Source organism: Myotis daubentonii, chromosome 1 (assembly GCF_963259705.1).
Source record: "Myotis daubentonii chromosome 1, mMyoDau2.1, whole genome shotgun sequence".
NCBI classification, from domain to species: domain Eukaryota; kingdom Metazoa; phylum Chordata; class Mammalia; order Chiroptera; family Vespertilionidae; genus Myotis; species Myotis daubentonii.
In genome coordinates this window covers 43,243,416-43,267,171 of record NC_081840.1, presented here as the reverse complement: position 1 = coordinate 43,267,171, position 23,756 = coordinate 43,243,416, and the positions used below count along the sequence as shown (strand labels likewise).

The window sequence follows — 23,756 nt, the reverse complement described above, 5'->3', positions numbered from 1 at the left end:
GTTACAAAGTTCTGGGTTCCTGCTAAGACAACTCAACTGAGAACATCAGGCCCACATCGTCCACACCCTGGGTGTATCTCCTGCTGGTGAGTGGTGGGTGCCCACTTCCTCCATCTCCAGTGGACCAGGCTGACCCTGACCCCATTTACTCTTAAGGACGTGTATGGGCTCTCCTGAAGGATGATGACTATGGTGACTGCCGGAAACTCCAGGCATGGTACAAAGAATATAATGTCCTGGGAGCCAAGAGATGTGGGTTATGGTCCTAGCCCTGCCCTGCTTAGTTCTGGAACCTTATTAAGCAACCATTCCACCTCTGTCAGACATTCATTTGTTCTTGTGTTCATTCAAAAGACCTCTATGTAGTACCCTACTGCATGACAAACCCTGGAGGCACAGAGAGACCAGGCAGGCAGCACCCACTTCAGTATGAAATCCTCCTATTGAGGTAGAGACTGTGCATGTACTGGCTTTTTAGACCAGGTACTTGCTACATATCTTGAAGGACCTCCAGTCCCAAATGTACCTTTCAGACAGTTCATTCATTCATTTCAACAGAAACCCCGATACATAGAATAGAATGTTGAACAGGTGAATCTGGGCAAAGGAAATTTGGATGATCTTTATCCTCGTCTTAATCTTTCAACTTTCCTAAAGTTTGAAAATATTTCCAAATAAAAAGATTTTAAAAATTAATATGAAATAATTTCTAGTGATCCAGACCTCTCTCTCAAAGCAAATAAATGATAGCATATAATGCATAATGTGTCACTCCACAACTAAGACCACTAGCTCTGGAGGGAGAGGGCCTGGGTTCAAGTCTCAGTTCATTTCCCAGCTTAGGATTTTGCCTAAATGATTTCACTCATCTTAATCTGCACTTTCTTCACCTGTAAAATAAAGTTTTCATCACAGGGACTTTGTGAGGATTCAGTAAGATTGTAATCCTATCTAATAAAAGACAAAAAGAGTAATTAACTGTACCTCTGCTACGCTTCCCATTGGCTAATCAGCGAGATATGCAAATTAACTGCCAACAAAGATGGCGGCCAGAAGCCACACAGCTGAAGTGAGCAGGAGGCTTGCTTGCTCCAGTGATGGAGGAAGGCAAGGTTCCACGCCTGCCGCGGCCCGGCTCTGAGCTCCAAAAGCAACAAAGTTTCAATTATAGAAGCTAAACAAACCCCAGAAACCTGCTTTCAGCCAGCTGCGGCCTCAGAGCTGGAGCAAGCAGGACAGCAGCAAAGTTTCAATTATAGAAGCCAAACAAATCCCAGATACCTGCTTTCAGCCACCCACGGCCTCAGAGCTGGGAGCGCCAGTGAAGGCAATAGAGTTTCAATTATAGAAGGTAAATAAATCCCAGAATTTAAAAAAAAAGAAAAAAAGGAGAAGCTGGGAGCTTCAGTCTCAGGCCAGCCTGAAGGGGGCCTCAGCCCCTCACCCAGACTGACCAGGCACCCCAGTGGGGACCCTCACCCTGAAGGGGGTGTGACCAGCTGCAAACACCCATCAGCCCCTCACCCAGGCTGGCCAGGCACCCAAGCGGGACCCCCACCCTGATCCGGGACACCAGGGCAAACCAGCCGGCCCCACCCATGCACCAGGCCTCTATCCTATATAGTAAAAGGGTAATATGCAAACTGACCCTAACAGCAGAAAGACTGGGAATGACTGGTCACTATGACACACACTGACCACCAGGGAGCAGACGCTCAATGCAGGAGCTGCCCTCTGGTGGTCAGTGCGCTCCCACATGGGGGAGCTCTGCTCAGCCACAAGCCAGGCTAATGGCTGCCAGTACAGCGGTGGTGGTGGGAGCCTCTCCTGCCTCCTCAGCAGCACTAAAGATGTCCAACTGCAGCTTAGGTCTGCTCCCCGCTGGCAAGTGGACATCCCCCGAGGGCTGCCGGGCTGCCAGAGGGATGTCTGATTGCCAGCTTAGGCCCAATTCCCTGGGGAGCAGGCCTAAGCCAGCAGGTGGTCATCCCCCGAGGGGTCCCAGATTGCGAGAGGGCACAGGCCGGGCTGAGGGACCCCCCCTCAAGTGCATAAATTTTTGTGCACTGGGCCTCTAGTTATATATAAGCTATATAATTTCTAGATCTTATCTACATAAAACACATATGCATATAAAATTGCTTTGTTCTTTATAAAGTGCTGTGCAAAGGTAGCAGGCTCTCTGCCTCAGCTGAGCTTGTGGTAGTGTATGTGATCTCTGGAGTAGCTTACATCAACTCACAAGCTCCCTTTTCTTTTCTTACAGCCTGAAAGAATTTCTGGGGAGCAGTATGGAATCCATTCTGATGTCTGGAGCTTAGGAATCTCTTTCATGGAGGTATGGTTTTTTTATAAATAGATGTTTCTATGTATATTTGTAGTAATATTTTCTATCTGGAAGAATATATACATATGTATACACAGTGTTTAAAGTTATTATTTTGATATCCTTGCATGGCTTTTGAACCAGCTATTTCTCACAGGTCACCTTGTAAAAGTTAACCTAGAGTGCTTCTTAAAAATGCAACTTCCAGACTCCATCCAAGACCAGTCCATATCGCAAAGAATCTGCATCGTTAGCATGTTCCCTGGGTGATCCTTATGTACACAAACACAGAGAACCTGTGTTCTAAAAGACAGTTCAGAAAAATGCTGGTTGGAATGCATATATCACTTCCAAAGGTGATTACTTTAAAGAGTACAGCCCTACTCATTTGGATGTATAAGTTCTATGTGTTTGTTTAGAAGGAAAAAAGTCACCTTGTTCCAATATAGTCATATCACATGTTGGGGCACAGGGTGTGATATCATCTGGGGGGAGGGTAAGGTGTATGTATTTAACACAATTTAATGCTTCTGCTCTTTATAAATGTATTTAGAATGGACTTTATCTTAGTGGACTATTTGAAGCCCCACTAGATCTCTGTGCTAAGATTTCTGTATCATGACCCTTGATCTACAAGGAAATGCATATGATTTATATTAGAAGAACATCTGGATCTGAGTTATAGTATTGTAGAGTCTGGACACTCATAAGTGCTTCAAAAATACTTTGATTCAGATAAAAGAGGGCTGTTTTAAAACTATAAAGAACTTCTTACATAAGATCATAGATAGAGTTGCATTCATGCTTTTATCACCTTCTTTTGGTCAAGTACTTTTTGTATGATTTTTGTAATGTATGAATGCAACTGGATTTGTAAGGAAATATCTTCAGACTGAATTCACCTGCACTGAGGAAAGAAAGCAAAAATAAAGTATTCAGTGTTTATTAAACCATATTCTGTACTTCTTCATAAAAAGGGCCTCCAAGAGGAAATGCAATATGTGTGCATCAGCTTATTGGTTAGCCATAATAGTGGACAGACACTCAAAACTGAGTCTCTCAATAGAATTCTGAAGGGATTGTTCAATTAGCCTGTGTCAGGGGAAACTAGTACTTTTGATTTGTGAGGCTCAGGCCTTGCTGTTGCATAATTTTCCTTTAAATTTTTGTCATTGAATGTATTCAGTAAATGACCAGATAAACTGTAGAACATTTGTAAAGTTGTGCGGTGTAGAGATAAGAACCCTAGATTGAGTATGAAAGACCTAGACTACAGTTCCAACTTGGCTACTGGCTTTCTAGGTGGCCCTCTGCGAACCTCACTTGGGGTTTCAGCTTATTCATCTGTAAAGTAGTGACCTCTAAGCTCCTTTCCAGACTAACATTCAATGACTCTAAGCAGTCTGCTGTTGTCTCTCTTTAACTTCCTACAACAACTCTAGAGTTATATGACTTAGACAGTGGTATATCCTAGCTTGGCATAATTTGCAGAGGCATAGCAATACTGTGAGAAAGCATAACTAACAGATTTAAGATTTTGAGCCCATATAAATATTCACCATCCATTCCTTCCACATTTATTTTTTCATTCATATATCGAGGTCTTGCCATGCCTGCTGGTAAGCATTGAGGATATAGCAGTGAAAGGAGACTCCAGTCTCCACTCTCATGGAGTTGCATTTGGGGAGGGGTGGAGTATGAGGAGAAATAAAAGAGAATTATAACTAAATATGTAATTTGTCAGGTGACGATAAGGCCTGTGTTTTATACCAAATTCATTTGGGGTACAAGATAATGAAAAATATGTGATAGGGAAGGGGAGTAGGAGGTTTTGAGTTCATAAATGAGTAATTGTAGGCAATTCAATAATGAACAGAACTCCAGGGTTCTTTGGGGGCAGATGAGATGAGAACATGACCTGAAGAGTTTGGAAAGTTAATCCAAAAGAAGCACTTGAAGGTCAAGGTTCTTTTTTCACCACAGTATGCTTGGAGTAGACGTGATAAATCTTATTTAAAATCACTATAGATAGCAGTGTGAAGCTCAGTAGCACTTTAAAATTCTGAGTGATTGTGTTCTGAAGTAGTTGACCTCTTCTAAGAATTGCTTCTCTTCTGTTTATCCTCACTTTCTATGTTTACACTCTGAAGAATAGAAAGTTTCATTTCCTCGATAATTATTATTTTAGCACTGATCATGTGCTAGGCCTTGGAGAGTGGGACATACAAAGCTGACAAAAGCCTGCCTCTGCTGGAGAAGACAACCGCCTGACACCCAGAACAGTGTAAGAAGGTCTTCAGGAAAATGTTTATGAAGGACTCAGTCACAGAGGGTGGGTGGTGAGGTGGTTCTCAAAGGAGTTGACAGTTGAGCTGGGTTGGTCTTGGAGGGAGATTGCCACTGGGAGCAAGAAGGAAAAGGTGGAGGAGCCTGGCCACCCCCAGCACACTGTAAGGCGGTCCTCTGTAAACCCTTTAGGAGAGCTCCCTTGTCAAAATAGGCAGGTCTCAGCTGGGCCATTCCACTACTTCTGTGTGGATACCTTCCTCCACCTGCTTTGAGTCAGTCAGTTTATTTCTCCAGGGCGTGAGGGGTAAAGAAACAAAAGGGATAAACACTATGGGAAGCTGAGCAAAGGAATTTTCCTGAAATTACACAAGAATCAGATAGATACAAAATGGGAACTAGAGTTTTCTCCCTCCACCTAGCACCCCCACCAGCCCCAACCCCCACAATTCCATAAGCTCCTGACCCCTCCCTGATGCAGGAATCAGAAGGTTGCCTTCGTTGTTTTAAACTCCTAACATAACGAGCTTCACCCCTGCTTGCCGGCTTCATACTGCTCCTTGTTAATGTTCTGCCACTGTCCCCATGGGGAGTCATAACAAGGCCTCTCGCCACACTCTTTCATAAAAGATGCTATATGCCGCTAAAATGTGCCGTATAAAAAGCCAAAGACAGGTACATTTGTGCCTTAAGCAAAGAATCTTTAATATCAGACTATCTTTTATCTAGGAACAGAACTGCCCCCATCTTCGCAGCTCAGCATCCCTCTGTTTCTGGGATAAAGTGGGTCTCTTCCAGAATTGTGTCAGCTGTATGCAATGTTTGAAGTTGGCAGAAGTAATATAAAGATGGAAATTACCCTTAAAAAGGGAAAAATGAGATTATTCCAATTGGCTAGAGCATGGCAGTTTTACTAGATGGGAAGAATTTGGCCCCTTTCTGTGGTTTTGGCTTATAAGTTTCCAACTCAGATCTTTAAATGTGTTGTAGTTCTCCTTGTGTGGATTAGTTATGGAACCAAATAAAGGTCATTGCCAGCCCAAGCCAGTTTTGCTTAGTGGGTAGAGCGTCAGCCTGCGGACTGAAGGGTTGCAGGTTTGATTCTGGTCAAGGACACATACATTAGTTGCAGGCTCGAACCCCGGCCCAGGAGGTAACCAATCAATGTGTCTCTGTCACATCGATGTTTCTCTCTCTCTTTCTGTCTCTCCCCCTTCCTTCCACTCTCTCTAAAAATCAATGGGAAAATATCCTTGGGTGAGGATTAACAAAAAATAAAATAAAGGTCATTGCCATATATGGGGTTTAGTGGCTCGCTTGGTAATGGGGAAAAAAATCCAGGTGGGCTTGCACCTTTTCCTTGAACCTTTCTGACAGGAATTCGTGTGGCAATGCAAAAGAAAGAAGAAAAGAAAAAAGAAGCAAGACCCTCTAGCAAGGGTACAAGATTCCTGAACTAGGACAAACTGGGAGCATTAATCCTACCCCCAAAATACCTGTTTGGCTCTTCTAGAAAGCTTGCAGTGATTCAGTTGACTGGGTCTGTTCACCCTGCTGGTTGCTACTCAAGACTTCAGAGCTATACTTTAAAATGAAAATGAGTTTGTTACATAATAAGGACTTTGTTTTACCAAGTTTGATGATTTTATTTAATCCTTAAGGGTGAGGAGAACCTAAAACATTTTAGGGCACATTTTTTTAATTTTACAGGCAACTCAGTACTTCTATCTTTTCCCACAACGAGGCTTGAGGACAGTCCCACTGTTGTTGTTCACTAATTAGTTATTCCCTGTATATTGTTGTCTCATTTGCGTCATAGCCATATTTGCAAAAGCTGGATTTTTAGTTGCCCCTTCTTGGGTAAAAATAAGTAAACATATACGTTTTCTAGCTTTGCACCTGCAGCACCCAGGACGATGCATATGCATTTAAAAAGGCACCAGGCCAGTCCCCTAGTTACCCTCACTGGGTATGCTCTGCAAGTCCATGTTCTGGTTTGTGATTCTATCTGGTGGGTTATTATAAACCCTGTTAAGATGGAATAATCTTTTGACAGGCTTTTCCACAGGAGTCATGCTGAAAGCCCAGTCTTTAGCACATGCATTTTGCTCTTTTCACTTGGGCCCTCGCTCTTTCTGCCTTTGTTTGCCTCCTCTCTCTGCCAGTCTCTTGAGTCCAAGGCTTAGAACAATCCAGCTCAATGTGCTTAGTTAATTGGAGTGTCATCTGGTCCTCTGAGACCCCTCTTCAGCATGATCACTGTTTCATTGAAGTGGTTTGAATGATGAGTTAAATGATGAAAGCAAGGTCCGTGGCTTAGAAAAATGTCTCTAGATAGGTGAAGAACATACTCAGAGAGCCACACAAGGTCACTGTCATCAAAGTAGCACCATCTTCTAAAGCTTTCCTTGGGTTCTGTTGTTTGGACAAAGAGAGTTTTTCTTGTGAGTTTTAGAATTACCTTTACCAAGTTTTAAAAAAAAAATCCATGGACTAACTACTACACTGTTCACTCTACATGGTATGTCATCTTTCTTCACCTCCTTAAGATTTAAATACCCATTCTTCATGAGTCCGACTCTGATCTCTCCAGCTGAAAGTAGTGTCTTTGGATTTTCCACTTTGTAAAACAATTTTCTCATAGTTTCTTATGATGGGCCATCAGATTGATTCTCTCAAAATCTACACTGTCTAACACAATTCCACTGCCCTAGTGGTATTCAATAAATCTCTTAGGCTCAGTTTTTTTGTGCTTTTTGTAATGGTTTTAAAGCAGTTTCTAAAAATAAATATTAGAGTTTAAAGTTAGTTTGAAGCCTTTAACATAAGCACTCATAAATGTTTGCTGAGTAGGTCATAAATGCTTTACATGTGAAGAAGGGCTTTCTGTTTGCCCAAGTATCAGACCTAGATTGAAGTGTCACCTCTGCCAGGATACACTATAGATCCTTCGATAGGTCATTTAATCTCTCTGGGCCCGATCCCTCATTTTTAGGTGGAAGCTCTACTTCAAAGCTTCTGGACAAAGGTCACAATGAGGAAATTAAGCCATTCGCCCCCTCTTTAGAAGGGATTGCCTTTTGAAAGGTTTATGTTTGGTTCAGAAAGGCTACTAATTTGGTGAAAGCATGGAATGCATGCTTTAGCTTCCACTCGCACATCAAACTCCAATAAAAACCACCATAAAGGAATTTTGAAAGGCATAATATCATAAAGGCAAAACAAAAGGGAAAAGAGGAGACAAGAGCAACCAAGTTTTGGATGTGGGGAAGCAGATGGACAACAGTAAACAGCTTAGCAGAACTGAGAATTCTGAAGCCCTAAGCAGCAGTGAAGAAAGGAAGGACCCCTGGTTTACTGTAGAACACTCAGAAGGCTCAGGAATTGTGGCGCCAAGTATCTGGACCTAGGAGTGGATGTGGGGGCAAAGAGAAGAGAATTGTTTTCAAGTCTGCTTGAGAAGCAGTTACTCAGATTCTTCCCTAACTCAGCACGGCGGACAGTTGCCCCTCCCCACCCTAACACAAGTCTGGGTAGAGGGTTATTTTGGAGAGAATAAAATAAGTGATGCCTGGCATCATAGAAGACTGCGTCCCATTACTGAGTACAGACACAGTGAGTGCAAGTTCGGATTCTAAATGTTGAGACTTCTCAGCCTTCTTAGCACACCCTGTTCCTAGGACTGGCAGCCAAGATGACCTTTCGGGCAGGAGATTGGAAGAGACTTTCCATAGGGAAATCTGACCAAGAAGTCTTAAAGACCCAGCAGTGGGAGTTCCCCAAGGACACAGCCCCGCTGGATCCTGTTACCTCAATCTTCAGGCTCCACCGATGAGCACAATGTTTCAGTTAGATTTCTAGTGCCTTACTCTTAGCAGGGTATCTGAGGAAGGCCTTTACGGTGAGAACAGAGACCTAAAATAACTTAAAAAATAATAACTTGGAGGGCCTTGGGGAGACAAACTCAAATGAATTGCGATAGTATTCTCAGAGAGGTAGAAAATACTGCATCCCAGGAAATGAGAATAGGCTGCTGTAACAAAGGAATTTTCAGAACAACAACACACAGAGAAACAAAAATTAGGGACCCAGATCAGGAAGTCTCCCATATGGAAAACAGAAGTTTCAGGAAGAAAAAATAAAAAAACAGAGGAGAGGAAATCAACAAAGAAAATGTTTTCATTTTAACTTCTAAGATGAGAAATAGTTATATGTTTGAGATTGCCCTCCTCTTAGTATTCCTACAGAAAAAAATAAATAAATAACTCTTTTCTAACTGAAAAAAGGCCCAGAGAAAGTTTTTTGGGGGGTGAAGGAATAGTAAATTTTTAATTGTCTATATTTATCTATAATGGAATTTTTCCCAAGGAAAATTTAGTATAAAAAGTACTACTAGTTAGCTATAACAACCTTGTCTTATGGAGATGTTAAAAGCTCTGAACACACGTCATTTTTTAAAAATTTTGCCTTTACATGTATTGTTTAATGGATGCTAGATAAGACTCATTGGATACCAAGAAAATGAAGTGTGATCTTCTGCATTACAAACACACATTAATACTCTGGTTTCTCTTCAGACCGCATAAATCTTTCGCCTTTTACAAACACACAAAACTATGTGAAATGAAGATAAAAGTATTGACAAAGTAGCATGGATCACCCAGCCCGTACCCTTGTCAAAAGCTTCTGGAGAAGTGTGATGAGGATGTAATTTTTTTCTATGACACCATCTCCAGATTCAAGTGCGGTCATCCTAATTCTTGAACTGTTTAAATGCTTGGACTTTGGATTAACCAGATATATTGGCACCACCGCTTATAATCAGTGTGATCTTGGCCAAGTCATTTGCCACTCTAATTGTCAGTTTCTTATGTGTATAATGAAGATAACATTACATAGAATTCATTTATTTCTCAAATACTTACTGAGCACCTTTTATGTGCCAAACACTTTACTAAGTACGGGGGAAACAGGTAACTAAAATAGGCATGTTCCCCTTCCTTGTTGAACCTGCAATGTAATGAGGGAGGCCGATGATAAAAAAATTACAGTAAACACATATTTTTTGAAAGTGGGCACTTTCTCAGCCCTTTTATAAGCACTTTCATTCAACAATCATAACCCCATCAGGTTACTTTGAAAAGTAAGCTTCTATTTGAAATAACATCGACATCTGTGTATTGGGTGCTTACCAGGTGACAAGAATTATGGAGCGCTATCTAGACATGGTTCCTGCCTCTAAATACATATACGAAAGAACCCTTCCCCCCTCCCCTCCCTACAAAAAAAAAGAAAGAAAGAAACACCGAGAGACACAGCTGTCTCTAGTGGTCTCCAGCTGCGGCTTTGTCTGTCTCTCTAGCCTTGGTGATTACGAACCTGGGCCGAGGGTGACGGATGGCTCTGGATGTCCTGTGAGCAGCTGCTGTCAGCGTCTCCAGACCATAAAAACACGGCATTTGGTGTGATCCACTTAAGCACTGGTATTTTCTCCTCTTCCTTTTTACAATCATTGCCAAGCTCATGAGTGGAAGTTGAATCTTATTATAATATGTTCAGTCTGCTGCTCCATCTAATGAAACATCTTACCTGTTGATCACAAGTTTCTGCTGAAAACCCTCAGAAGGCAAAAGGATCAAAGCTAAAAGGATCTAAACACCAAGGAACTTTCAGTGGGAGGTTGGACAGGAAAGTGGGCAGGAGTGTGATTCCAGCGTCCTCCTTGCCTTCACTGACGAATGCTGAGAAAAGAGCACGTAACAGTTTCTGTCGCTCGTTGCTCTCTTCTTACTCCCCTCTCTGTAATTATCTTCATTTTTTTCATTGTCATTTTTAAAAAATTTTTTCTAACTTATTGCAAGAATAAGGAATTGTTGAAATGACCTCTGGCATATGATGGATTGACTAGTTCAGCCCTTTGCAAGGTTTGTGAAGGGATCCAGCTGTCTCAGATTACCATGCCTAAACGTGCATTTTCCAGGGTTGTCAGTGACAGTAGTGAATGTGAAACTGCCGACCAAGTGAAGAGCTTCCCACTGAATGAGGCATTGTGGAGCTTGCTTTGTGCTCAGAACGATTGTGAACACCCAGGAGATTGACAAAACAACATGGAACAGGTGCTAGCAGTCCCAGCTAAGCATTTTATTATTTTGATGGATTTCAGGCTCATTGTAAAGTTTTTCCAACAGCACATGTTCAAATTGTGTATGCACACAACACATACAATTTGGACTTTTAAAAAAAATCATTAAATCAACAGTCTTGATATGAAGATAAAGAAATAAAGAGAAAACAAAGCAAGCATTTGACAGCCATACTCAGACATTTGAAGGGTGGTCAGCAGAGAAGAGAGGCTGCTTTATGACTGGCAGCCTGGACTTTCTGAAGCTAACACTGTTTCCTATTCAGTATAAAGAATTTTCTAATGGATAGATCCCTGCTCCCTTCCTCCTCTCGCAGTGGGATCTGCCTTTAGGGGTAAAAGTGCCCCACCCCTTGGGGGCATTTAAGTAGTGACTGAATAACCACTTGTTTCAGGGTTTTGTTTTATTTTAAGGGAAAAATGCTTTGTATACAGTATAAGGTTGGACAGGATGCATTCATTTATTTGTTAGTCATTCAGGAAATGTTGGTTGAGTGACAGTTATGTGGCAGGCACTGTGCTAGTCACTTGGGGACACGGCTGTGAATGAATCTGAGTTTTCAGGGAGCCTATGTTTTAAAGGGTGCTTGACAACAGTAACCTATTAGAAACAGTGTTAGCTCTTCGGGGTAACTGAGCGATGTGGAGTTACCTTTGGTCAGATCTAACAGATAAGAAGAGGCCTGTCTTCTAGTGATATCTGTCAGCTCTGGAATTCTTTTGAGTGTGATGATTTGGGGAAGCACTGCTGCTACCTTTAAGACACCCAGTGCTAAAAACCACTGGTTACAGAATTCTGTCAACACTCAAGTCCAGTGACCTGGAATTGGCTTTAAACATGAACTTAAAGATCCTACAGGCCATACTTTGGTTCTGAAATGTATAACTTTAATATTTTTATAGCACTTACTTAGAAAATTATTTTACCCACCTTATCTTGTATTTAGAGACTAGAATTTTTTTTATTATTAGCAGAGAGAGTTTAGAACTTTTAAAATCAGATCCCTCCTCTTACCAGTGAGGAAGCTCACTTCCGAGACTGGAGAGAATGTGCCCACAGTCACGGCACCCAGCTAATACTCAACAGAAAAGCCTAGCGTCTGGGGCTTCTCATACGAAGTCTAGTGTTCTTCCCTCTGATTCCTAGCTATTGACATCTTGCTCAGTGTCATTCTAACAAGAAAGATAACATAACATTTTATGTGTACGTAACATTTAACAAAGCCATTTTATACTCGTCTCATTTAAGCGTCTCCTCACTGTGATGGGAAATGACTGAAAAATCGGTAATTTAAGGCACCCAAGATTGTTCCACTGTGTGAGCACCAGTGTTCCCATTTTGCAAATAAGTAAACTGAGGCCCAGAGAAATTAACAGACTTTCTCAGGAAGTCTAACAGGTCGTAGCAGTCACGTATCATGACTGGATTAAAGTCTGCTTCTTCCGTTACGCTATAGAAAAAAAGTAGATCAAGTAGTTTGAGAAAAAGAAAATATAAATGATGAATATAAATGAGCAGGAAGTTAGAGAAAGGAAAGGGCTGGTTTACCGTGACTCTGTTCATCAGTCAAGACTGCTTTTCACAGGATGACCACCTACTCCATCCCTATAGCTACTGCCTATTCTATCCCTATAGCTACTGCCTATTCTATCCCTATAGCTACTGCCTATTCTATCCCTATAGCTACTGCCTATTCTATCTCTATAGCTACTGCCTATTCTATCTCTATAGCTACTGCCTATTCTATCCCTATAGCTACTGCCTATTCTATCCCTATAGCTACTGCCTATTCTATCCCTATAGCTACTGCCTATTCTATCTCTATAGCTACTGCCTATTCTATCCCTATAGCTACGGCCTATTCTATCCCTATAGCTACTGCCTATTCTATCCCTATAGCTACTGCCTATTCTATCTCTATAGCTACTGCCTATTCTATCTCTATAGCTACTGCCTATTCTATCCCTATAGCTACTGCCTATTCTATCCCTATAGCTACTGCCTATTCTATCCCTATAGCTACTGCCTATTCTATCTCTATAGCTACTGCCTATTCTATCCCTATAGCTACTGCCTATTCTATCCCTATAGCTACTGCCTATTCTATCCCTATAGCTACTGCCTATTCTATCCCTATAGCTACTGCCTATTCTATCCCTATAGCTACTGCCTATTCTATCTCTATAGCTACTGCCTATTCTATCCCTATAGCTACTGCCTATTCTATCTCTATAGCTACTGCCTATTCTATCTCTATAGCTACTGCCTATTCTGCCCCTTTAGCTACTGCCTATTCTATCCCTATAGCTACTGCCTATTCTATCCCTATAGCTACTGCCTATTCTATCCCTATAGCTACTGCCTATTCTATCTCTATAGCTACGGCCTATTCTGCCCCTTTAGCTACTGCCTATTCTATCCCTATAGCTACTGCCTATTCTATCCCTATAGCTACTGCCTATTCTATCTCTATAGCTACTGCCTATTCTATCTCTATAGCTACTGCCTATTCTATCCCTATAGCTACTGCCTATTCTATCCCTATAGCTACTGCCTATTCTATCTCTATAGCTACTGCCTATTCTATCTCTATAGCTACTGCCTATTCTATCCCTATAGCTACTGCCTATTCTATCCCTATAGCTACTGCCTATTCTATCCCTATAGCTACTGCCTATTCTATCTCTATAGCTACTGCCTATTCTATCCCTATAGCTACTGCCTATTCTATCCCTATAGCTACTGCCTATTCTATCCCTATAGCTACTGCCTATTCTATCCCTATAGCTACTGCCTATTCTATCCCTATAGCTACTGCCTATTCTATCTCTATAGCTACTGCCTATTCTATCCCTATAGCTACTGCCTATTCTATCCCTATAGCTACTGCCTATTCTATCCCTATAGCTACTGCCTATTCTATCTCTATAGCTACTGCCTATTCTATCCCTATAGCTACTGCCTATTCTATCCCTATAGCTACTGCCTATTCTATCCCTATAGCTACTGCCTATTCTATCCCTATAGCTACTGCCTATTCTATCCCTATAGCTACTGCCTATTCTATCTCTATAGCTACTGCCTATTCTATCCCTATAGCTACTGCCTATTCTATCCCTATAGCTACTGCCTATTCTGCCCCTTTAGCTACTGCCTATTCTATCCCTATAGCTACTGCCTATTCTATCCCTATAGCTACTGCCTATTCTATCCCTATAGCTACTGCCTATTCTATCTCTATAGCTACGGCCTATTCTGCCCCTTTAGCTACTGCCTATTCTATCCCTATAGCTACTGCCTATTCTATCCCTATAGCTACTGCCTATTCTATCTCTATAGCTACTGCCTATTCTATCTCTATAGCTACTGCCTATTCTATCCCTATAGCTACTGCCTATTCTATCCCTATAGCTACTGCCTATTCTATCTCTATAGCTACTGCCTATTCTATCTCTATAGCTACTGCCTATTCTATCCCTATAGCTACTGCCTATTCTATCCCTATAGCTACTGCCTATTCTATCCCTATAGCTACTGCCTATTCTATCTCTATAGCTACTGCCTATTCTATCCCTATAGCTACTGCCTATTCTATCCCTATAGCTACTGCCTATTCTATCCCTATAGCTACTGCCTATTCTATCCCTATAGCTACTGCCTATTCTATCCCTATAGCTACTGCCTATTCTATCTCTATAGCTACTGCCTATTCTATCCCTATAGCTACTGCCTATTCTATCCCTATAGCTACTGCCTATTCTGCCCCTTTAGCTACTGCCTATTCTATCCCTATAGCTACTGCCTATTCTATCCCTATAGCTACTGCCTATTCTATCCCTATAGCTACTGCCTATTCTATCTCTATAGCTACGGCCTATTCTGCCCCTTTAGCTACTGCCTATTCTATCCCTATAGCTACTGCCTATTCTATCCCTATAGCTACTGCCTATTCTATCTCTATAGCTACTGCCTATTCTATCTCTATAGCTACTGCCTATTCTATCCCTATAGCTACTGCCTATTCTATCCCTATAGCTACTGCCTATTCTATCTCTATAGCTACTGCCTATTCTATCTCTATAGCTACTGCCTATTCTATCCCTATAGCTACTGCCTATTCTATCCCTATAGCTACTGCCTATTCTATCCCTATAGCTACTGCCTATTCTATCCCTATAGCTACTGCCTATTCTATCCCTATAGCTACTGCCTATTCTATCCCTATAGCTACTGCCTATTCTATCCCTATAGCTACTGCCTATTCTATCTCTATAGCTACGGCCTATTCTGCCCCTTTAGCTACTGCCTTTACTACCCCTTTAGCTACTATCTATTTTATCCCTATAGCTGCTACCTACTCTATCCCTATAGCTGCTACTTACTCTATCCCAATAGCTGGTTCAGTTTTACCATATTTTGAAATGTACAATTGCTGTTGTTTTTCAGAAACTAAGGTTTAGTTTATTTTTAAAAAATACAAAAATTAACCTGATCTCCAATACTTCTGCTATAACTTTTTTTTTAAGTGGGCAGGTGAGACTCCATCTAAACATTATGTAGTTGCAGTAAGGATACAAACATTGCCCTCTGGAGCCCCTTGACCAGTAGGGAGGAAGGTAAGTAAAAGTGCAGCAGATAGAAGTTCGTTCTCTCTCTCTCTCTCTCTCTCTCTCTCTCTCTCTCTCTCTCTCTCTCTCTCTCTCTCGCAGTAACACATACATAGGCCAGAAGTGTGAGAATATTATGCTCTCTTGACTTTGAAATGTCTAGAAATAGAAGTGCAGGCTACATTGAGCTCAATAGACCACACCCTAGCACTGGTGTTTTCCTAGGTGCCCACAGCTGCATAACTCCAGGAAGCAGTTTAGAAATAGAGACACACACCCCAAGCTGGGTCTCTAGGGACTGTTATGATTAAAGCTGCCCACTGTCAGGGACACAGGTCAGCATTACAAAAACATTGAAACAGTGTCATTTCTTAATTCTTACTATGGTGATCAAAATGATTATTAAGTACATGAGATGGATTTGGGAACAGTTAACTAATGTTTTCTCGTCTTACAACCCTTTCGTCTTTAATAAGAAATAAGCCACCTAAATTAATCATAATGCTTAAATATGTGAGCATGATTATTCCAAGCAGTGATGTGTAAGAGGGCCTTGCTAGTTGAGACTATGACCCTCAAGTGCTGAAGAGTTTGAATACTGTGTTCATTAAAGCATTGTAGCGTAGAAATAACCACACTGTGCAGCCAGGTTGTCCAGGCTCTAGGAGACTTCCCCATCAGAAGTGTTACCATAATCAACAAATGCTTAGTATCCACCTACTGCAAAATACTATTTCTAGTGTCATGGAGAACATATAGAAGTTTATGGCTTAGAGTTTGCCCTTCAACAAGTTCTAATTTACCTGGCCTTAGAGACGCAGAAAGATGTAGAATACTAGGAACTGTCACCAGGTGCAGGATGTGATACATTGCTTGTGAGCGGTATAGACAGGGAGTGGTATGGATTTGGTCCTCAAAATTGTCATCGGAGACTAACTCCCAACAGAAGAAGAGGAAGAATTTGAACCAAGGCCTGAAGCATAGATAGGTAGCTTGGACTTCCATCTTTTCATCTGTTACACCATCTCAGATTCCAGATAGGGAAACTACCGTCAGTCTTGCATTTGGAGTTGTGCAAAAATTTGAAGAACATCCATTTTTCTATTAGAAAAGTAGATTGTTTGCTTTCATCTATCATGACTGAACTTTGTCTGTCTTTAATTCAGAGTCTCTCACTGAATTACTTCTTCAGTGCACAGAACATCATAAAGGGACCTTTGCAGTTGTTTTTAAGTGGCTTTTAGAGATTTAGTTATATACCCAGATATTTTAATTAGCATTGCTCTGAGTAGAGCTACTAATGGAAATCAACTTGGAACAATTAGTGTCTTCAAAGCTTTTGACAAAGTGGGTCTCTTTAAATGGAGGGGTTTTTTTTCTTTGTTTTTTTTTTTTATCAATTAGCTGCCTCATAGTTACTGTGACCTACATGAAGTTATATTGCATTTAAACCACACTGTTCAACCAAAAGCTTAATTCAGTAAGAGTTTTTGGTTTAATATAGTATGTATAGATAGATTGATATATATATACACACATGCACATATATATACATACACACACACACACACACACACACACACACACACACACTAGAAGCCCGACGCACGAAATTCGTGCAAGGGGCTCAGCCCTCACAGCTGCAGCGGCTTGCCTTGGACCTCGCAGCCCGAGCTTCGTCCTGAACGTCGTCCAGAAGGACATCCGTAAGGTCATTCAACTGTCTGGTCTAATTAGCATATTACGCTTTTATTATTATACACACACACATACGCATACTTATTTTTAAGGAAAAAAGAAAGTTACACAAGTGAAATAGCATTATTATGGACAGTAAGGAGAATTATGTGTTTGGGGACAGTAGGGTTAGAAAGACCATGTATGGTTTAAAGATTCAAACAATAGCATTTAGCATGAAATCTACTTTTTATCATCCTTACCCAGCCATCAAAATGAAGAAAGACAGTGTCCAGCTGTAGCAGTAGTTTGGTAGCAGGAGAATTAGAAGTAAAGGTACCGGTGCCTGAGGGGTGGGTCATGAATTAGTAATTGCTGTGTGGCGGATGAGCCCCGTCAGAAGAGCTGGAAATGAGGAAGTTGCCTTGCAGAGCGCTATCAATCACTCAGTGACCATAACTTCCAGTAATTAGTGTATTTTATGGGCCTTTGCTTCAGTGGCTCGAAAGCACATATGCTCCAGTCACAGCTAAACTTTGCCGGAGTAATATTCCAGGATGATTTATCCTCCTGCTGCACTGGGATATAACCCTATATTAGGTGAAGATTGTGAACTAAGCTGCAATAAAGTGTAAGTTTAGGTACAGTTTGCCCAGGTTGAGACCTCAATGTATCATGCTTTTCAGCATTCATGGTTAGGCTACAGCAAGCAATCATTTTTAACAGTGAAACAAATAAAGCAATTAAAGGAACAGTGTTAGGATATTGTACTTGTGAATTACTGTTGCCCTCTCCCCATTTAAGTGTCCACTGTAATAAGCCCATTTCTAATTTAAAAAAAAAAAAACCAAACACTATTAGAAACATTTATTTGTAATGTTGTCTTTTCTCCGTTATTAGTAGTAATCTTTAGGCGAGAATGAAGGCCTTCTGAATAATGGAAAATTGCTTGAATTATTTCATTGTGCTACTCTGTTTAGGCTCCTTAAGTTAAAATAAATTTTCTTTTTCTCGGTGGACTCTGCTGAGGACGAGTACTTCTTTTTAAAATATTGGCACATGCTAAGACGCAATCCTGATGGGACTTCATATTTAGGCTCATTCTGCACCAAGAAAATGGTACTTTTGAGCTCCCAGGAGCACTTGGCACTTTTTGCACAGGCGTAATTAGTTATTTGCTGTAGTTCACCCACTGCACTAGAAATCTCTGGGCCTTTGCAGACAGGGTCCTTTGCCATTGCCAAAACATCTGTAGAGCCCAGAGTTCCTAGTAATCTAACAAGCTTCGCCACCAACCTACAGTATGACCTTGGGCAAATTAATTAAGCTTCTGCTGCCTCCATTGGGCCGTACTTCTGTTTGTGTTAAAGAAATCCTGAGAGTATAGGAAAGTGTTATGTGAAAAGAAGCATACATTGAATTAGGAAAAGGCGAGCATAGTTCCACTGTATTCTTTTTAAAGTAAAATGTTTCTGCACCACTTTTAATGATGGCATCCTTGAATTTCCTTAAATAGAAACCAGTGATAAACTGATTTCACCAAGCATGGGTGAAAAGGTATACACAGTTTGATGCTTTCGTTATATTCATTATCGCATCTTTAATTTGCAGTGTATTAAAATATCATACAATAAACAATAATAGTAAAACAAACTAATTGTCTTTAATTAAAGTGAATTAGGTTTTGATTTTAATATATTTGATGCAGTGAGAACTGATAACAGGGAGGGTCCCAAAGGTTATTAGGGCATATTTCTGTTGGGCCTGATGGTGTTAGTAATAACCCTCTTCCTCATGGTTCTAGACATGAACAAATATGTCACTTCATCAGTCTCTGTTACTCGCACTTATGCCCCTCCGCAGGGGTTGCAGATTCCACAAGTTATCAGCTAATGGCGTTATACATTAAAAATTGAAGCTTTTCTCACTCCGAGGCCTTTCAAGGCTTTGTTCTTAAGCCCTAGACACTATGGAGTGCAGCTGCAAACTATAGGCAGAAGATTAAATTAATTTGTAACTCCTTTTTTTTTTTTTTTTTTTGGTCCTGCATTACTAAATCCTCTACATTTCATTGAAACCCTACTTCAAGACGCTTTGTGTTTCTGTGTTCTTTGTTGTCAGTTTAACCTCCGAAGCACTTTAATGCGGGTAAATTGCTGTTATATCCTTTGGATTGTTCTTAAACCATTCAGTGAGAGGACAGTACAATTGATACATGGGAAGAAGAGTAAAATCTTAGGGTAGATTTTGAAGTATTTAATATTTATTATGGTTCTTCACCAGCATAGTTTCAGTTGATTTAAACTCTTTCCCTAGAACTGTGAAAATTGGTCTTGGGATGAAATCTCACCGAGGGAATTTTATGTAATCCAGTAGTTAAGTCTGATTTTTTAAAGTTTCCCTGTGTCTGAATGTTCCAAAGTAGCTGCTGCATTTCTATAAAATGAAGGTTTAACTGCAATGCACAATCTAAATGCAAAATCCTTAGATGGAAATTTAATTGTGTGAAATGTACACAGGGTAATTAAGAACAAATTTCTGAACATCTCAGACTATAAAGTCCTCCTTCAGCTAGATCATCAGCTGTGTTGAAGATGCTTATTTTCAATTTGCAGTTATGCCGAGAAGCATAGAATATGCCTAAATTAAGAATAAAAAATTCAGTGCTCTTCAGCATAACTGTAAATTTAAAACTACTCCCACATTGTTGATATTCTAAGTGGGAAATGATCACCAAGAACATATCCTGAATTTCTGAATTTGTGTCCTGCATTTACTTTCAGGCTACAATGTATGTTTTCTCTTTATGACTTCGTGGCAATAATTATTCTTATTACTAACAGAAGCCATTTTGTTGCTTTGTAAGTAAATACCTTCATTCTAACTTTTTGTTAACATACAAAGGTTTCTATCATGCATTGTTATGTATCTGGCAAATGTTATGATCACACTCACCCACATACATTTGTCATTTAAATTGCAAACATACTCAAATGCTACTAACACAAGAATGCTTCATAAATTACGTTGGACAAATCAAAGATCAATAAGATGACACTAAGGAACAGTCCTAGTTTTACAGTGAAATGTTAGTGGTTTACTGTTATTTAAATATATTCCCAAATGGTAAGTGTTTTCAGAGCATTCTTTTTCTGCCTTTTACATTGTAAATCTTCCACAAGGAACAGAGTATTTAGCAGTTTGCTGAATCTTAAGTGTTTAGAATTAAAGTATACTTTTAATTTAACATTAAATAGAATCCACAACCTCCCCTAGGTCTACCTCCACCACCCCAAAAATAAATAAAGCATTTCCAAATCTTTTGCAATGTGAGCCTGTCCACTCCTGGGAATGAAAAGAATGTGAGAGTCCTTTGATGAATTGCTGGCCCTTATGTGAGTCCACATTTTTCAATATGCATGTTTTTTTAAACCGGACTTAAGCTGCCTATATTTAAATGCTCCTTTTGTAAAGATGACAAAGAGAGCAAAGATTTCTATTGGCTTAGCCCTAATCTGTTTGCTTTGTTGTGATTTTTTTTTCTTTAACTGTTAACCTATTTATAAATCTAAATCTACATACAAAGGTCATTGGTTGGCTGAACTTAAACCATTTTACTCAGTAAATTTAATTAAGAAAATACAGTGCAACTCATAAGCAAATGAGTTTTTCCCTAGTTTTAAACCAAACCACCCTCTTGAGTGCTGATTGCCTTGCCCGACCCCTGGTGATACAGAAACAGGCAAAATTAAAAAGGACATTAAAGCTTCATTAAATCTGAAACACATTTAGTACAGTGACATATCTGCAGGCCATTTCAGAGAAGATTACATACTCTTTTTGTAAGTTTCCTAATTTATAATACCTTGACAATAAAAACCGGGGAAGTGCAAGTAGATTAATAGACCAGTAGGGGTAAAAGATACAGAATGGCCCCGTCCTCCTGTCTCTGAAACGTCCAGTCATAGCAAATGTGCTCCCTCTTCCCCGTAAGGGTTCCATGTTTATTGTGACTTTTGACAGCCTCATGAAGAGCCTGTTCTTCATGCAGTCATATCTGCCAAGGACCCTTTTCCTTCTTACCTTCTCCTAATTGAACTTGATAAAAAGGGTTGTAGGGCCTGGCTATATATTTTCTTCTATTTTGCCACAAGACAAATAGTGTGGAACCTAAACCCTGCAGCTGCATTAAACCAGGAAGGACAGGGGCATGCATAGAAGGCAGCTCCCTCTCCTGGGGCCTTAAAATGACGGCTTCGGTGCTGCTGCCAGTATGCACTGGTGCAGAATTGGAATCCTGGACCTGTGCTGAGCAGCCCAGTGGTGACACGATGAGAGAGGAAATGGTTGCTGTGCTGCTCTGGTCAAGAACAAGGAACCACTCTCTGTCCTCTGACTCAAAAGAGGTTAGACCTACAAGATGTCTTAAAAGGTCCTCGAGAACTGTCATTGACAAGTAGGACTGAAATTCCATGGATGTCAGGAAAGTGCACACAAAGCAAAGCCAGTCCCAGGAATGACGAGTTCACTAGTTCAAGCACTGCCGCCTGTTCCCAGGCCCACTCGGGCCCAGAGGCTCCCAGCTGACCAGCCTGCACTGAATTGTCTGTATTCTCCTGCATGGTGGTGTCTTACAGAGTAAATGAATGTCATCAGCCATCTTTATTGCCTTATACCAGTTGTGATAGAGGGGCCCAGGTAGACACAAGTCAGCCGTATCATGGTTCTCCATAGAACAGTGGTGACTTGAGAATTTGAGGTTTTGTGTTAAAATGGGAAAAATTTACATTTTTACCATATCCCACTACTTTAAAAAAAAAAAAAAAAGCACCTCTCATTTATTATTGCTTAGTTCTTTGAATTGCAAGAACCAGTGGCCAGTCTGGCACCTGCCAGCTACTTTAAATCTTACATATTGTATGGCGGGCACGTTTCTTCTGCTGGTAAGCCAAGTGGGTAGAGTTCTTCCATAGACCCTAATGATTGTGTTCAACATGGACCCAGGTAAATGGCACAGCATCTGGCCCTAGTCGGTTTGGCTCAGTGGATAGAGCATCAGCCTGTGGACTGAAGGGTCCCAGGTTCGATTCTGGTCATGGGCACATGCCCAGATTTGGGGCTCTAGCCCCATTAGGTGGCATGAAAGAGGCAGCCAATCAGTATTCCCTCTCATCATTGATATTTCTCTCTCCCTCTCCCTCTCCCTTCCTCTCTGAAATCAATAAAAATATTTTTTTAAATAGCACAGCATTCGAAGGAAGGCTGGAGATAGAATGTTCTAATGTTTTCCAGTAGTTAGGAAGCTGTCAGCTTTTTAAATGAGAGACCCTCCTCTTGGTAGTTTTCTAACTCCAAATGTAAGAATATGTAAAACTCATAGTCCACAGATGAGTATAATGATAGGTGATAGCTTTCAATGAGCGGTCACTGCCTTTCAGTTCAGTACAGAATGGTTCAAATGCCTACTCCACCCATCACCACCACAGTAGACCATAGTGACTCCTCCTGAATCAATGGGCACACTCTCGTTAGCCTGTAACACTGTCTTTACAAAATAAAGCAAATCAATGGCCTGTATTAGATGGGGGTGGAGTGGGAACAGTGGAGAACTAAGTCCCTCCCCTTCCTAAGTAATAACAGTGTAAACACAATAAACACAATCACACAAAAGGAGTTTAGTTAACATTCACTTTCTCTTTCCTTCACCCCATCTTGTGATGTTTTTGTTATGTATACTTGAAGGGATTAATGATATCCAGCAAATAAAAACATATTATAACTTTATATCTTGGAAGTCAATGAACTCTGACTATACAAGAAATGAGTACAAGGTAATGAAGGGTATCAGGTATTCCATATCCTATATAATAAAAGGCTAATATGAAAATAGACTGGACCGCGAAACAACCGAACAACCGGTCGCTATGATGTGCGCTGACCACCAGGGGGCATGCGTGGAACATGGTGGGCATCGGCTGCGGCCGGATGGTGGAACAGGTGAGCAGGGGTGCCAGACCAAGGCAGGGCGCCCGTCGCTGTCATCAGGGTGAGCCTCTGGCGGTTATTGAAAATTCTTTGCTCCCACATTCCACAGTCCCGCACAGCGCTCGCACCTGCTGCAGGCACCGGTCCTGTTCTCACCCACTGCTGGTGTCTGGCACCCGGCGCCGGCCCCGATCGCTCATCACTGTCAGCAGGTATGAGCAGTGGCTGCCAGCCCCGATCACCCCTAAGGGCTTCTCCGCCTCCCCCTGCTCCTGAGGGGTGATCAGGGCAGCAGCCGCCACTCGCACCTGCTGACGGCACCAGCCCTGCTCGCATCCGCTGCTGGCGCCACACCACCAGAGGGTGCGAGCGGAGCTGGCACTGTCAGCACGTGAAAGTGGTGGCAGTGGGAGTGGGGCTTCTGGTAGACAGGGCATGAGGGGCTGTGGCAGTAGGGGCCAGGCGGGGGCATGGAGGATGGGCCGAGACCCACCTTTGTGCTCACCGCAGCCTCGCAGCCCACAGTTCCTTTCAAGGTGCACAAATTCGTGCACTGGGACCCTAGTATGTGTGTATCCTACATAATAAAAGCCTAGGTGGCGTTATCACAAGATGGCCACCACAAGAAGGCCGGCAGGGGAGGGCAGTTGGGGGATCCAGGCCGGCAGGGAAGGGCAGTTGGGGGGACCAGGCCTGCAGGGGATGGCAATTGGGGGTCCAGGCCCGCAGGGG

The 23,756-nt window shown here is 41.5% G+C and overlaps 1 protein-coding gene across 8 annotated transcripts in view; it reads left to right on the top strand.

Annotated features, from left to right (window-relative positions):
* The window catches only part of MAP2K5 (mitogen-activated protein kinase kinase 5), a 276,193-nt gene that overhangs the window by 161,421 nt on the left and 91,016 nt on the right, over positions 1-23,756 (top strand). For all 8 annotated transcript variants that reach the window (XM_059697326.1, XM_059697354.1, XM_059697306.1 and 5 more), the window contains exon 16: positions 2,267-2,338. In XM_059697326.1, the coding sequence (XP_059553309.1) occupies positions 2,267-2,338 (72 nt within the window). The remainder of the gene's footprint in view (positions 1-2,266; positions 2,339-23,756) is intronic.